The sequence below is a fragment of the Alligator sinensis genome, unplaced genomic scaffold (genome assembly GCF_000455745.1).
Source record: "Alligator sinensis unplaced genomic scaffold, ASM45574v1 scaffold323_2, whole genome shotgun sequence".
In the NCBI taxonomy this organism is placed as follows: domain Eukaryota; kingdom Metazoa; phylum Chordata; order Crocodylia; family Alligatoridae; genus Alligator; species Alligator sinensis.
Window position 1 is genome coordinate 101,565 of NW_005842392.1, and position 16,758 is coordinate 118,322.

Sequence of the window (16,758 nt, forward strand, 5' to 3'; positions counted from 1 at the left end):
AGGTAGATTTAAAGGCAATCACTACTGTCTCTCTTTGAGACAGTGCATGTGCATCCATATGTAAAATTTGGACCAAGCGTCTGAATGCCCACAGACAACGGGAGTTGCCCATCCTCCACCTAGATTAGGGACCGCAACTTCCTCTACTCACATATGTTTCTTTCATCTCACTAATCTCCTCATTCAATGACTGATGCAAAGCAGATGAGAAGTCAAAACCCCTCCTGAAGTACTGCAAAAGTCTGGATGTGAACTGCAAACTTAGCATAGGTTGGATGCTTGGAGACAGCAGAGGTGTGTTTCCAAATCAATTGGAGCATATAGTTTTCCCCCTATTCTTGGGTAATGTGCTTGGTAATCACACCTGTCCCTTAAAGTGAAGCTTCTCTGGGGCTTTGCAAGGTAACTGGGGCATTTTCAAGGTCTGGTGTCTCCATGTGAGCCATAAGGTTTTCCAAGTAGATGGAGCAAATGTGCAATGAATTGATAGCAGGACAACTATACAGGCTGATGTACACTGAGCAGGTCTGATAGTTGCACTGTGAAGGGCCATAACTGAAAACCCAACCAAAACAATACAGTTCTTACCCCTGAAATCAGTTTTTGCATTGCACAGTCTGTACTTCATCTATCCAGAAAGATGCAACTAAACATGGAGGCAAGTTACAGGCCCAAACTGGTACAGAATCTGGCTTCTTGTCTCATCCGGATGGCTCTAGCACATCAGGTCTGTGCTCAAATCCAACCACTTGCTTCCAGCCACTTAATGACTTGTTCCTAATTTGAAACATAATTAAGGACAGGTTTAGGACAGCACAGCAGGAGGCCTCGTGAGCTCACTGCCCAGGGAACAGTGTTGGCAGGAGGCTTATTCGGCAGCAGAGACGGGGAGGGAGGGAAATCACCCACAAGATGATAGTGGGGGCAGGAGGCATGAGGATTGTATGGCAGCAGGCAGGGAGGGATGGCCTGCACAGTAGGTGGGAGAGAGTGGGTCATACTGCTTGCGCAGCAGGGGACCTGCACAGGACAGGTTCTGGGGAGCACGTGCAGCCCCTGCGGCCTGTGTGAAGTCTGGCCTGTGACTTGTGCATTGTGCCACTCCAACGTTGGACAGCCCTGGTTTAGAAAACCACAGGTCAAAACACCTGGCCAGCCCTGCTCTAGAACACCTCCACACCTCGCACTGTGGAGAAGTCAAGGAGACATGATCTACAGATAAAAAACATTTTCAAAGGAAACCAGAGCCTGATGCCTTTATTTGAAAGACTTTTCCACAGGCTCCTTCTGTCAGGACTGATCAAGAAAATGCTTCCTTAATTTCCAGACCCTGGGCAATACTGACCCTGCCTTCAAAGAAAACAGAAGTGTCTTCTCAGTTGAGTGTTGACTGCAGAAAGGGAACACATCAGCCTTTATAGACCCTTTTCTTGATTTTACATGGAAGGTCCTAGGATTCACTGTGATGGGTGGTTATACAAAACCCTTAAATGAAACCAAACGGGTGCTACACATGAAAGAGAAAATGATTAATGAACCTGATCAGCCTTAATTTTGGATGTATTACTTTGACATGGAAATCAGCAACCTTTACACCATTCAAATGTAGTTTTTCAGGCAGGTGTACATGCATCCGTGCACACCCCCCACTAATTAACATTCTTAGTCATGCTGTCCTCTTTTTCTTGCTAAGCCCCTCTCTATTGCTTAGGCTATAGCACCACATACAAATAATTTGAGGATTAATTTCTTATTCTCTGCTGCCTCAAAGGAGCCCATCTCCTTATGTCTTGCTTAGTTGACTATGACAAACCAGCCAGGTATGAAAGTCACCTCTTTCAATGTTAAACACAGAGGAAGCTGAAAGATTTCTAAGCAGCATTCATTTCTCAAAATGCTGCCTTTTCTTTTCTTTGGCATCCTATAAGTCCAGAAACAGGCTTTTCTTTTTTTAACTAGAAAATGACATTTGAATGAAATTGTTCTTTTATGAAACAGTACTGATTTTGAAAATGCTGCCAGTGAAAAACAATGAAGCAAACATGACCTTTCTGAAAAAAATACATTCAGAAAAAATAAATGTGAAGTATCATGATGAAACTTTTGTTTAGTTTCTTGCCCTTTCCACAACTATTATTTGTATTTCATGCCATGCTGTGTCCCTAGTAGTGCATAACATGACATGCCCTCCCATTAAGTACTGTTGAACATTATAGGATAAAAAATAAAAACATTTGAAAATTTAAATTCCATTTTGAAATCAAATTGCATTTTCCCCTCAACCGACATAGTACAAACAGAACTTTTGGGGGTATCTTATTCAGAATGAAAATTATTTTCAAAAACCTGTCATGTCCTGCAAAATGGAAATTCTGAGTTTCAGACACTTCTGCTTTCACAAGCCTCAACCTCCTTTTTCATGATAGCACAAACTTTAAATCCAAATGCAAATCAGAGCTATCAGCTAATTAGCTCTCAGGCCTGTTCTTCACCTCCCTTCTTCCCCCTCTTTGCAAATGTGAACATAACCCTGCTTTCCTCTACTGAGCTACTTTTAAAAAAAGAAGGCACTTAATCCAATCCCTCCACTATTTGTATGCTAATTCTACAGGTATTATTAGGCAATAAAAACCTACATGAAAATTTATGACAGACCTACACTTAAAATGCTTCCTACTATGTGCCACCCGCATTCCACTCTGCTGCAAAGACCCTTCTTGAACCTGCCTCAGTGCAGGGGGGATGGACTAATTGACCTTTTGAGGTTCCTTCTAGCCCTGCATTTCTATGATGCAATGCAAGACAAATGTTTCCATTTCCCTCCTAACTGCCCAAATTCTCCAGTGCTCTTTTCAAGAGACAAGAACCAAAACCCAAGTGCCACTGACTTTTGAGATTTTGAAACCTGCTTCCAATCCACACTGGACCCCCTCCCCCCGCACCCTTCCCTTAATACTTCGGGACACTTTCCCAGAATGGATGTGTGGAACTGGGAAGAGGGGAGTGGGGACAGAGAGTGCACTGGCCTGGCCTGTGGAAGACCCAAGCTCAAGGCCCTGACCTTCCAGAGTTGAAGTGATGAAGGACTTGAACCTGAGCCTCCCACATCCCAAGCCAGGTTCAGAAACACAACTTGCACTCTCTCCTTTGATCCAATTCTCTTTCTCTCAAAAAAAAAAGCTTGGTTGCCAACTTTTATAGAACCACTACCTCTCTGTAAAATACTTGGACAGAACAGCATATCTTGGTTCAAATGTGCCGACCAACTCTAAGTCCACACAACAAGAAGTCAATTTCTATCCAGCTGCCAGTCCTCTCTCTCCTCTGTGTTGACCACTTCTCTGACTCAACACCCTTCCAGGTGAGGAAGCCCTCTGATGCTGGCTTCTCCAGCCCTGCCTGCCTCAACAGTCTTCTTGCACCAGTTGTTACTGGCTAGAGAGAAGAACGCCTGTAAAAGGAGAGTAAGAATTACAAGTGTTCCTGTTCCTCTTCCCTCACCCGAGATCTATATCCCTGCTTGGCACATGACTTCTTTTGCTAACCACTCTACCTGGAATGCTTTAAACTACGTGATACCCGATTTCCATTGCCTTCTCCAAAGCTTTCTCTTTTTCACCATCTCTCCATTTGTGACACCTGCCACTTGTACTAATAAGAAAGAAGCTAATGCAATGTACGCAACGCAATAATTAGCAACTTTGCTTCGTATCACCCCTTTCTCCTTCATGCCTAACAGTCACTTCTCCCCTCCCATCATGCCAAACAGCTGCCAGGAATTTGATCTTGATGCTTTGTGCAAACCACTATGGACAACTGTGCAACTGATAAATTGACACACAAGAATCTGAAGCAGAGAGCCAGGCTGAGCTGAACACCACCTACTAGGTCAAATTGGAAAATTTACAGCAAGGATAAATGTGCCTTGTTCAGCAGAGAGACATATTTGGAGCATCAGAATTTACTGCCACACGCTCAGGGGTCTGCACATTGCGTGGGGCCCTGAGCAATAGCATAGGCCTACAGCCAACTCTGAAGAAAAATGTTTTCCTGATTTCAAGCCTTCTGGGACACACTTACACACCTGAAAAACCCATCACTTCTTTGCTGAAGTCACTGTGAGCACAAAAGCATTTTAATAACTTTTCACTGAGTCGTTTGTGCACAAAACAAACCGGACAGAGCTGGGCAGTGGGAAACCCCTGCATGCAGTGGTAATGACAGCTTTCAATAGCAAGATCTTGGATTTACAAAAATTGCTTGAAGAACCTCCAAGCCCCTAGCTCAGATTTAAAGCCAAATTTGATTTTTCCATTTAGAAGCTGTCATCTTTAAGACAAAATTAAGTGCTGCACATATTAGCTGCACTAAAGGGAGAAGAGTGAAACATTACTGGCCCAAAACTCAACTCCTGCTTTAAGCAGATGAATGAAAAGACATCAGATCATGTCTATATGCATTGGGGTAGCCCTGACCCATAAGTCTGAGATAGAACTGGCTGACATTTTGAGGGAAACGTTTTACTTAGGTAGATGTTTCCATTTCCTACAAAGGAAAACATTTTCAGTTTTCTGGTGAATTTTTCCTCCTCTTTCTTCAGAGGAAGGTGGGAGGGGTAACCTAAGGCAGGTATATTTTCATCTTAAGAATTAGCAAAATATGGAACAATTTCCCCAAAAAAGTAATTGAATGAAAAATATCAATTTTGTTCAAACCGATTTTGAAGAAAACACAGCATTTTTTTTTTGCTGGGTTTAACCACGCTGGGTTTTCCTAGGCCAAGCCATACCTCCCGCGGACCAGCTGGGGTTGATACATTTGTTCTGTGCTCTTTAGAGTTGGTCAGGAATAAACACCTCATTTGTTGTAACCTGTGTTGTGGGAAACAGAAAGGGAGGTTTCGAGCCCCTTCGTTTCTTGTTCAGACCAGAGACTTGAGCCTGTGTCTCCAATACTGCAGGTGAATGCCCTCCCCCATCCCTCAGCCTACTGGCTACTCTGTTCTGGGTGCATCCTCGTCTCATGAAATCTCTGTGAAACGTTATGGGTTCACCCTAACAAGAGAAAATCTAGAAAGTGTTTGCAGGATAGGAAAACTGTTTCCATCCTAGCTCGAATACTCTCTTCTCAGGTTTTCTTCATTCTTTTGATGGAAAGGCAGGAGGGATGTCAAACATCCTAAGATCTGCAACTGCTACGATGTATTCAGCACTCTTAGCATCTGTTCTTTTCCCTATTTTATTTTTGCAGGTAGCAGGAAGATGGCTTCTAGAGGGGAAGCTAACATGTAAATTTAAACTTTAGAAAGTGATGCCTGAAACCATGATGATGAATACCTAATGAGCATTCATACAATAAATTTTGTATGGGGAGGACAGACCGAGCGGAACGAACTTAGCAACTGCGATGATTTTGGTTTTTTTAGCATATATAGCTGTCACCATTTGAAAGCCACCCAGAGTTGTGATGCCATTGCGTGGGAACTCCGGGTATAGGGTGACAGTTTAATAACAATTACTTCAAATCTGAATAAATGTACAGTCATGAAAAACAGCTGTTGGCAGAGAAAAACTAGATGCACTCATATTATTAACATCAAAAGCATATAACTCAAAACTCTTGGTTTCGCCTGTACGTTGACAGTCCAAGCCAGCTTTTACTGGCCATAGTAATCCAGCAACTGAGCTAAGATTACATGTATGTTGACTGCTACCAGTACAACTAGGAGATATTTTTTTTGGATGAATAGTGAATATAAATAATGAAAGAGAAAAAAAAAGAGGGGAAAGAAAAGTGAGGGGAGAGCAGGCAGCAGGTGCTACGGGCTATGGTGCTGGAACACAAGGAAGACCCCATTTACCAAGCACCAAAGGGGCCTGCAACTAACGGGTCAATGGAGGACACTTGACCATCAGGACACTTGCTCACTCTATGCTGCTGGAAACCTCAAATAACGCTTTGGCTAAAGCAAGCATTAGGAATACGTGGAACTGCTCAGAAATATTTAGGAATGTGCCAGAGCCTCCAGCACTTCTCAGACAGCAAGGAAACAGCAGTAGCTCCTGCTGCAATCATTGCCCATCCCCCTAATTTGCAGTCATCATTTCCCTTCCTTTGTACCCAAGAGCCAGACTAACTCCCTCTGCTCAGAGCTGTATATGCATCCTCTCTTCCATGATCATGCATCTACCAGAAACGGTGCCACAAGGGTTACAGGCCTGGCTGTTCTGAAGTGGAGTGAGCACAGCCTGGGGGAGGGACTTTAAGGAAGGAAAAGGTGAGTGTCTGGGCTGCAGCAGAATACTCTACCTGGCATTACTGGCTGCTTCCTGTAATTATGGATGGAGGCAGAGTAATGGCAAAGCAGACCATGGGCTAAGGGGTGAAAGCCTCCTGAACCCACCAAATACTAACCCAGGAGACAGCTTTCCAGTATCTCCACCTCTCTTTCCCCAAACCCATGTACTTTTCACTGCTTTATTTATTCCAGGCCTAGACTGCCCACTGTATAAAGAACTGCCCTCATTATTCCCTCGAAAGCCCTCCACCTGCCCACCCTGACATGCACACACTCTTTTCCACTTACAGGCAAACCTGGTGGTCCCCGTGGCCCAGGGGGTCCTGGTTTCACTTGAATCAATTGCCTGTCACCAGTTCTCTTATCACGGTCTACAGAGGTACCATCTTTTGTGTCACTCCCAGTAGTCCCTTGATGCAGAATCCTTTTTCTATACCGTGTGCGGACCAGCCTGGCATCCAGTGGTGTCTGAGGTGGATTCAGAGCATCCTTGGGGCTTCCAGAAGCTTTAGAGTGGTTTTCCAGCATGTCTCTTCCCACTGCTACCTCTACCATCCTATGGGAGATGGAAGAAAGAAGTCTGGGCATATTTCCCGAAGAGGCTGCTGTCTCGCTTTCCTCTATAGACACTTTGGAGAAGGCAGAAGACCTGTCAAGGTCTACGATGGTATCGACAGGTTTGCTGGGTGAGAATGAGGTCCAGATGCCCATGTCTCCCTTCAGCTTTTCAGTGGTGATATTCTCATCTGTGGTTTTTAAGATATGCTGTTTCTTAGAAGCCAATCTATTTACTTTAATGGAGGCTGCAGGCAGGTTCAAATCCTCATTGGCCACCTGAGCATCTTCAGGTGCAGTGGGAGAAACGGAGGTAACTGAGGTAAGAGATTCACTAGTATTCCTTGCTTCCTTCAGGCTGCTCCTACCAACTCCAGGCCTGCCAGGCCCTGTGATTTTATTGTATGTGTAGTTCAAAAGCTCAAAACCTTCCTCCTCAATAGAAAGATTTCCTTCATCCTCCTCCTCCTCCTCCTCCTCGACAAAGGGCCTCTTAGTAGCAGTGGCTGATGTGAGGGCACTTCCACTGGATTCTGGGCTCTGGCTCTTTTGTGGATCTTCCCACACCTGTGTTGGCCTTGAGGTCAAGTCTGGATTGGTAAAATTTGAGCCCTGAAACGAGGGGGAAAAGAGAACAAAGGAAATTTTACATAATTTTAATCGGGCAAGATATTCTCTGTCAAGACACAAGGTACTTAGAAAACATTTCCTATTGCCACCCATTCCAGAAACAACCTCTGCTTATTAGCTCATAGGGCCTTTTCTTCTTGATCTATGAAGAGATAGGCACCAGATACACCTCAGGTGTGAGGCGGGTAATTAATTGTTCGTTTTATCCATGTTTGTTGCAGGGTGGTTTAATATAGGGGATGCACTTATTTTACCCTAATTTCAGAGGAATATGGAAATTATCCTTAACTAGGGATACCTGACCCATGGTCCTTCCATAATCAATTCACACATTTTTCAAAGATTACCAAGACTGTCCAGAGTACTGGCCCAAAAGCTTCTTTCTGGTGATATTCTAGGCCATACACATCAGCGTGAGATACAAACACTTCTTGCATTAATCTCAAACTAAACTAAAGAGTAAAAATAAGAGCTACAAACACACTTGAATGCCACATTAGAAGGGGAAAAGGAATGAGGTCAGAAGTTTTGAAGATGGAAATCCAACCCTAGGGGAAGCAGATTTAACAGAAATCCATGGAAGTTGCACTTGGGACTCTGGGAACAATCTGGCCCCGAAGTCTTTGCAGAAACTGCTTTCAAAGCACTTAGAAGCTCCCTTGAAGCCTCTATGCACTCACAAAGAGGTATGTCTCAATCAAGGACAATTTGGTAAACTACCAGACCCTACTCTGAACGCTTCCTCCCACATATAATAACAGCTGGAATAACTCTTCAAGCAGCAATTCTCCTTTGGGACAGAGAGAGGAAGATGGAAAGATAAGGGAAAGAATAACTTCTTGGACACTAGTGGCAAATTAATGAATTTAACATAGCAATCTGCAGTCTTCATTCTACCCTAGCCTATCATATTAAATAGCATCTTTAGGACAGTACAACTAGCAACTGCTCTTGCAGTGCTATCATACAACAGAGATGGAGACCAGGCACATGCTCCTCCCCTACAGAAAGCTGGTGAGGGAAGGGAAAGAAGATATCACATTAATAAAATTCCTTGGAAAGAAAGAAAAATCTAAATCTACAATCTAAATCTAAACTCCACTTAATTTATGTGCATTAGAATGTGTAATCCATTTTACACCAGGGTTATTTTAACTTGCTCAAATTGGGCCAAGAGTGATGTCTGAACCTAGGCCTTTCAGCATTAAAACCATAAGTGGCCATGTCTATACGAGATGCTTTATTGTGTAGTAGACTAGTCTACTGTGCAGTAAAGAGTCACCATCTACATGTGTAGGCGTTTACTGCACAGTAAATTTACTGCGCAGGAAAGCCAAATAGCTTAATCGCAGTTGTAGACATACCAGTGTCTACTACCCAAGGTTGACTCACTCCTCTGGAAAGAACAGCTGATGTTCCATCCTTGTTCTCTCCCCACCGGTGTGTAGCCATATAGTGTCTCCTCTGTTACATAGAGATTACAAATGCTTTATAAAGGACTTTCTTTTTGTTCAGCGTTTGGACAAGGCCCAGCATGGAGTCCGCCTATTCCAGAATTGGAGCTCCTCTGTACTACCACAATATAAAAAGTCATCTTACAGCCATCATTAGAGAAGACAAATGCCCACACTTGCCTAGAGTGGCTGAGCATGGCTTATATTATTGTAACATTAAATCGGAAGGGAAACAACATTAGCTGCTCAAACAAAATGTGTTTGAACCCATCTATTTAATTGCATCTGCCAGGAACTTGCTTTTTTAAACAGAACTGGCTACTATTACTATTTGGTCCAACTGCTTTCCAAGTCCTAAGTAACAAGATTTTCTAATTTGGAAAGGCTGCTTTTTTTTTTCACACAAGTGTGCCAAGCAGCAAAATAAGGAGGGGAAACATAAATTAACCTCTAGAAGCTACAATTCCTCCTTTAATATATGAAAAGGGCTGGGATGGGGGTGAAGAATAAGGGAAAACAGACTTCCTTCCCCATGCATTTATCGTTCCTACAGCTGTTCAAACAGGTATGACCTCAGAAGAACGGTGATAAAAATCAAAGTAGAACCAAAATCTTGGTGCTACATTCATACATCATACCCACCTGTCTCCTTTTTAAAACCCCATTTTAGAGTCTCTTTATTCCAAAGAGGTGTGAACATAGTAGCGCTCTGGTAAGGCAACTTCCTGGCTTAAGAGAATGCACTGAAGTTTCGCCAATATGGTTGGCTTGGGTGAACTGAAACATTTTGAAAGTTTTGAAGCAATCAATTTCAATTGTCCAATTTTTACACTATTAGTATTAGCTGCTTTCATAGCCAAGAAAAACCCCATTTCAATCAGAAGGTGAATATACTTTGTTTTGAAAGTGTCAACATGAAAATCTTGATCATTTCTATTCTCCCCCACAAAATTTAGAGTGGGAAAATTTCTCTAAATTGATTCTTGCCTGTGAAAAGCTCTTGTTTCAACAAAAAAGTACTTCCCTTAAAAATTATTTCACCTAATATGCTCTGGTTACCTCTAATTCTGGATACGAATCTCACCTCATGCCTCTTTCACCCTAGTGTAATTCCACTGACCTCACTGGAATGGCTCCAATGTTTATGCCCTCCAACACTAAATGCATCCACAATATTAAACCACACGTGATTTGCCTGAATGTTCCCTACAAATACAACATGAATGTAAGTAGGGGGGAGAATGTTTCTACTGAGATAGCTCCTGGGAACACAGAACAAGTTCGGTTTTTTAGCCATTTATTATCCTGAAACATGCTATTATAGTAGTAGTAAAAGATATAATACAGTACTTGTAACAGTAGCTGAGGCGGCAAAAGCTATAATGCAAGGTAGAAACAAAGGGGACCAAATATTAGCCAAATAAAGGCTTAACACGAGTAGACCTTAATTTGAAATAAGGCTAAATTAGTAAAGGTGACCAATATTTAACATTTAGTCATAAAATGAACACTAAGGTGGTAAATGAATAGCTAGGGTGTCATAACAAGCAGGGAACTGGGTTTTTTGTTTGTTGTGGAAAAACACAGATTTTTCTCTTTCAAAGGAGAAAAATATGGACTTGTCTATATTAGGGAGAAAAACAGAGATTCCTCACCTTTAAAGGAGAAAAAATGCAGGAAACGGTGAGTTTCCCCTTGCAGGCTGGCAGGGTTACAGCCTGCAAGGGTTTGCTTGGGGCTGGGGGGGAGTGGGAGGAGGGCAATCAGGTAGGGGCCATCATGTGCATGTGAGTGCAACATGCATGTGGCAGCCAGGCAGTGTGGAAAGCAGCTCCCACAGCTCCCTCCAGGTACGCCTATGGGGGGGGAAGGCAGATTAAGGCCCCATGGCAAGGAAGGGAGGGAGGCAGGGCTGGGGGTGCTGTCACGCTGGGCTGGTGCATGGAGCTTGGGGCTCAGGCGGGACTGCAGGGCCTCGCTGGGGAAGCTGGACAGAACCATGGGTGGCTTGTCCAGGGGATGGCGGAGCGGAGTGGGGGTGGCAGCTCCCTGTGCTGTGCACACTGCTGATGAGAGGGGCATCGGGGAGACAGTACCCCCCAGATTTTTGCGTGCGGAGGGGGTGGATGTGGGCTGCCCACTGTGGGCTTGGGGGTTCCCCACTCTGCTGCCCTCCCCCCGGGGACCTCTGCAGCCCAACGGGTGGGACTTGGCACAGAAGACCAAAGCAGAGCGGGCAGGCTTTGTGCTGTCATCAGTAGTCCCAAGCTGGCTGCACTTCCATGGCGAGGCACACCCTGCCCACCCAGCAGCAGTGGGGAATACAGCTCCATGCTGTTGCTGCTGCTGTCAGGTGGCCAGGGGACATCTTGCCATGGCAGGGTGGCTGGTATGGGGCTCTCAGTGGCACCACCAAGCCTCCCCACCCTCCTGTACCGGGTCCTGCATGCTGGGTTGCAGAGGCAAGGGAGGGCAGCAGGGTGGGGAACCCACATCCTCCCCACACCCATGGGCTCCACTTCAGCCATGCCACCCACAGCACCAGTGGGGGGGTGCTCCGGTTGCAGCAGCCACCACCTCCCGTAGGCAGCAGCTGGGACTCAGGAATTGCTGGGGGGTGGGAGTCGGGGGCTGCGGGCCCTGGCCCTGGTCCTGTAGCTCTGGCGGCTGGGAGCCCCCTCTGGCATGGTTGGGGGGGCAGGGGGCTGCAGGTCATGAGTGAGGGGCACCAGCAGTGCTGGGGAGATGGTAGGCTGTAGGGTGGGAAGTGACGGGCATCGGCAGGGCCAGGGGGCTGTGGGTCAGGAGTGAGGGGAAATGGCAAAAGCAAGGGCAGGCCACCAGCATATCAGGGCTGCTCAGCTCCACAAAACAGTAGGGGAGAAAGCCGTAGCTGGATCCACGTCCTGGTGAGCGAAAGGGGCAGGGGGAACTCTGATTTTCTATGATATAAAAACCAAAATCAAACATCAAAATATGTAAGACTTTAGAATTTATTTTATTATAATGACTGAGGCACTGGTAGGCTTCCAAATTGCGTTAAAACTGGTAATATATCAATAAAACATTGTGTTCAACAGACAGACAGACAGACAGAGTGGCATATCATTATAATCATGGAAAAACGCAGATTTTGGGTGTTTTAATCAGAGAATGGGGGGGAGGGGGTTTAACAGAAAATTTACAATTTTTAAACAGAGAAAACCAGGATCCCTGATAAGCTATACGCATTTACAGAACAGTCATTTCTTTCAGTTTTAGAACAGTTTGGGGAAAATAAAGATATTGAACATTGCAATTTTTAACCACACTTTGCCACAGAAACCTGCTGACTTGAATGCTAATGAGTCAATTATGTTCTTAGTACATATCCTTTTAAATTTTAGGTATTTTTAAGATTTGTGAGGTGAGAAAGTGTCAAAGAGCACAAACTAATGCATAAGTAAATTAGTAGGAGACAGCATAAAAGAAAGCATGGAGCCCTGGGTAAGAAGACAAGACAACACTTGAGAGTCTGCCTCTGGCTTCCTACCTCCTCCAGGGAAACTCTTGCAGGAGTGCAGGAGTTTTCACTGGAGCAAGCATTGCTCAGCGCATCTTATTTCTCATTTATTTTCCAGTTTGCTGATATAACATTTTATTCTTGCCTTTATATCAAAGGGTTGCATTCAAGTTACTTGCTCTCACTGGCTACCTGCTGTTATCTTCAAGCTGTAATCCTAACACATCTGTAGCAACTGAAGCAGAGGCTAGCAACTTGCTTCAATCTTGGTTATCGCGCCCACTCTCCAGGCTACAATTTTTGCCTTCCTAAATTTAGATGCACACAATTTATGAGGAAGAAATTACACTGGAACATGGCAGGCAGTAAAATCCCCAGCTCTGTAGCCAAGCAATTGCTGCCCCATGGCAATGTACTGCAACCACCATTCACTGCTTTGCTATAGTCTAAACAATATCTTATCTCCATGCTGCTACATACAGCACTCCAGCAATCCACACAAAAGGAGGCCAGTAACACATTGCCATCTGTTGCCTGCTATCCTGCACTGTAATACAGGGTATTTAAGTATATCACACATATACGTACCCCTAGTCTTTTTTCCAAGCCTGGATAAACAGAGAAACAAGCTAGAATAACCAGTTTGAGCCAAACTAAAGAGGGAAAGGGGGAATCACTCTATTTTTAAAATGAAGTCTTAAGAATAAACTAAATTGCAGTTGACAGCACTGTGAAATATCATCAGAAAAAGAGCAAGGTATCCATTCATGTCAAACTTCAGAAAGAAGTCTGGTTATAAACAGCAGCTGTAACTACCCAGCTCACTAAATGAAGATTTCAGTTCTGAAATCAAGAGCAGATATACTGTGTGTCATTCTGGCGCTCTGATTGTCTTGCCTGAAAAGATTTATGAACATAAGATAAACATATGGCAAAATTTCCCTTCAATCTTACGTGCTGTTTAACTCCAACCAACATATCATTACCCTCTTTGTGGACATTTTAAAACAATTTAAATGCAGCAATTACCTACCTTCAAAGAGCCTGATATCAGCATTATCTAGGGAGGTAAAACAAGTTTGCCTTCAAGAATACACATGCACACGTCAACAATTTAAAGGGCATAAGTAGAGGAAAGGACATGCACAGAAAGTCTTTCATATTTTGAATGAAACTAGGATTGAATAATGAGAATAAATCATCAAATGCTACAACAAGCAAGACTTAACAGCTATGCTCTCCATGGTAAAATGCACATGGGAGAGATTAGCAGGAACTCCGGACTAGCTCCTTACCTTGGGAAAGCCAGAGGCAACCCCGGTTGCTTGTAAATGCAGCAGCAGACAGCTCAGCACAAGCATCTTCCTCATGTTCAGCCAGCCTGAGCGCTTGGTGCAAAACCAACCACATGGAATGGAAAGGCTACACTGAGCAGTCGGCATTAGACTCAAGAGATGTTAGAGAGCCCTGCCCACTTTACTACCACAAAGCTAGTCCCCACAAATGCTCGTTTTTCTCAATAGAAGCAAAGACAGCAGGTGTGGCTGCGATCCAAGCATACATCATGGATTTTTTTCCCTTTAAATGCAAAGCTATTGCTGATTTGTTTTGTTTTTTTAAAAACTGAAGGAGAGAGCAGTTAAGGAAGATTTTTTTTTTCACCCTTTGGCATTGGCCTGATCTGGCGCTCTCAACATTTTAGAAGAATCTGGTGGCAAGGATGTGGTCAGTTTTGACTGGAGAAAGACTTTACCTCAACAGAACAGAAAGCAATGGTGTCCAACATGGGTCTATTTTACCACCTCCCAAATGGAACTCATGACAGACCCATTCGTTTCAACAACAAGAAACAACAAGGAAGTTTTGCTTTTTCCCTATTAAACCGACACTTCATCTTTCCCTCATTATCCTTAGCCAAGTAACTTCATCCAAATTGGCTCAAGTGCCCAAGACACCCTGATGCGTGATGACAGAGACATAGTAAGGTTGCTGTGGAAGTCTCCGTGAATGTTATTCTACTTTCTGGTAGTGCACTATCCCATACAACAAGAAGCATCACTGGCATGGTACTCTTGTTTTCCAGAAAGACCCCTGTCGGTTATATTTCCAAGGTTGGTTCTTAAAATCAAACTCAAATAGCCACATGGCCATCTAGCTGCAAAGGAACAAAAGCTGGCATGGATCAGGACAAGGAAGAGAAGGGAATACAGAAGATAAAGCATTCACTAAAATTTGGGTGACTGCATAGATTATTTCCGCTCTTTCTCCTGACTGGTTTCCCCTCCCCTGCAACAAATTTTAAAGTCAGGACCTCTAATACTCTCCCATCCTCCTATATTAAACAATACTACCTGTGAGGTTTAAGTCTGAAATAATCACTTTGATAAAGAATCAGAGGTGTCCAGCCCACAGGCTATACGTGACACAATTGGTTTAAACTACTTCTCTTAAGACAGGGCTGTCCAACTGGCAGCTCATGAGAGGCTAAGGTAGTGAGGAGAAGCTGGGCTGTACATGCAATGAGAGGTGGGGCTTGGGCAAGAGTGGCGCCCCTTGCATGGTATGTATGCGTTTCTTCTGATCCTGCAGCAATAGGTTCAACTGCAGCTGTGGAGAAGGGGATATAAGAAAGGTACTTATGTGACTAAGCCTTGAGGTTACATACAGAGGAAGTATTCTGTAGCTTGGGGATTTAAACCTATGAGAGCTGACAGAAGTGACATTTGTCACACAGCCCCTTGAAAGCACTCTAGAGCTGCGTCACATGCGTACAGCTGAAGAGCACTTTAAAAGTGACCAACTGCACAATAAATTAAGCCTCATCTAATGAGGGTTCAGATGAAGGTGCTTCAAAGTGGAGCATTTTAGGGAACTTCTGTTCCCTAGGATGAGTTGTTAGCATGACCGGGGATAGGCTGATGCAGCCCAGCCCCACCCCTGGTACTGCCTGCAGGAAGGGAGGGAGGAGAATGGAGGGGGAGGGAGCTTCAGGCTGGGGTCTTCCTGACCTGAGCTGAAGTGGGGGAGGGAGGTGGATTGGAGCCTCCTCCCTCCCCACTCAAGTCCTCCCTCCCCCCGCACAGCCCCTCCCCACTTCCAGCTCAGTTTGGGAAAATCCCAGCCCACAGCTCCCTCCTAGACCCCTCCCCTTCCCTTCCTGCAGACAGCATCAGAGCTGGGAGGGAGGGCAGGACTAGGGGAGAGTGGCTGCAGGCAGGGTCCTCCGCTGGATGGGCTCCAAAGTGGGGCTCAATACCCCCACCCCACCCAACAGAGCACCCAACAGAGGAACATCTGTTGGGTCAGAGGGAGTCACTCTAATTCATGGGGCTTTATGTAAAGTGCCATGAGTTAGAGCAGGGACTTGCATGTTTGTCAGTGCTCTGTGTGTAAAGAGTCTCAGCCTACCACCTTAACTACTGAAAACACTTTTCATCTGGCACTGACAGAAACCATATTTGAAGAAGTGCCAAATGCCATATTGGAAGCAAACCTGGCCTTTATTGTCAATCTCACCCAACCTGAGCAGTGAGAATCTGTAAAATGTGTGTGTGCAAGGAAGTAGTAGGGGTTTGGGAAGAGAAGGCAAAAAATGAACCACCAGCCTATTCCCCAATGTGGTGATGCCCATAACTGCAGTTTGTTGAGATTCTGAATTAATGCACAGCCCTTACTGATTACTGACCTCCTGGCTTCTCACTCCCTGCAAGCTGGATGCCTCTGCATGCTGTTAAAGGACAAAACACTTGAGAAGGAGGAAACAGGGAGGAAGAAAGAAAGAAAATGAATGGTGGCCTGAGAGAAAGAGAAGCAGTGTCAAGGGCCTGCAGCAAGGCGGTAGCCCTAGACTTCAAGAGGGCCAACTTCAACGAGTTGAGGAGATTGGTGGGAGAGGCGCTGGGGTTCTCGAGGGCAGGGGAACTCAGTGCTCAAGATGAGTGGTCGTTCCTTAAGGAGACGATACTTGGGGCCCAAGGGGTGACAATCCCGACAAAAAGCAAGGGGGGCAAGAGTGCCCAAAAGCCTCCCTGGCTCACCAAGGAAGTCCGGGAATGCCTGGTTGCCAAAAAGGCGGTATACACCCGGTGGAAGGGGGGGGCGATCTCCAAAGAAGAGTATACCTCCACTGCTCAGGCCTGTAGGGGGGCTGTTAGGAAAGCTAAGGTGGACACAGAGCTAGGACTAGGGTCCAAGATCAAAGATAATAAAAAGTCCTTTTTCAAATATATAGGGAGGATGAAGAAGGCACCGGGAAACATGGGGCCCCTGCAAGATATGCTGGGCAATCTGGTGGTTGCGCCAGAGGAGAAGGCAGACAT

The 16,758-nt window shown here is 44.9% G+C and overlaps 1 protein-coding gene across 1 annotated transcript in view; it reads right to left on the minus strand.

Moving 5' to 3' along the window:
* The window catches only part of LOC102380345 (collagen alpha-1(I) chain-like), a 161,880-nt gene that overhangs the window by 100,545 nt on the left and 44,577 nt on the right, over positions 1-16,758 (minus strand). Inside the window, exon 4 of the mRNA XM_025211187.1 lies at positions 6,587-7,465. Within this exon, the coding sequence (XP_025066972.1) occupies positions 6,587-7,465 (879 nt within the window). The remainder of the gene's footprint in view (positions 1-6,586; positions 7,466-16,758) is intronic.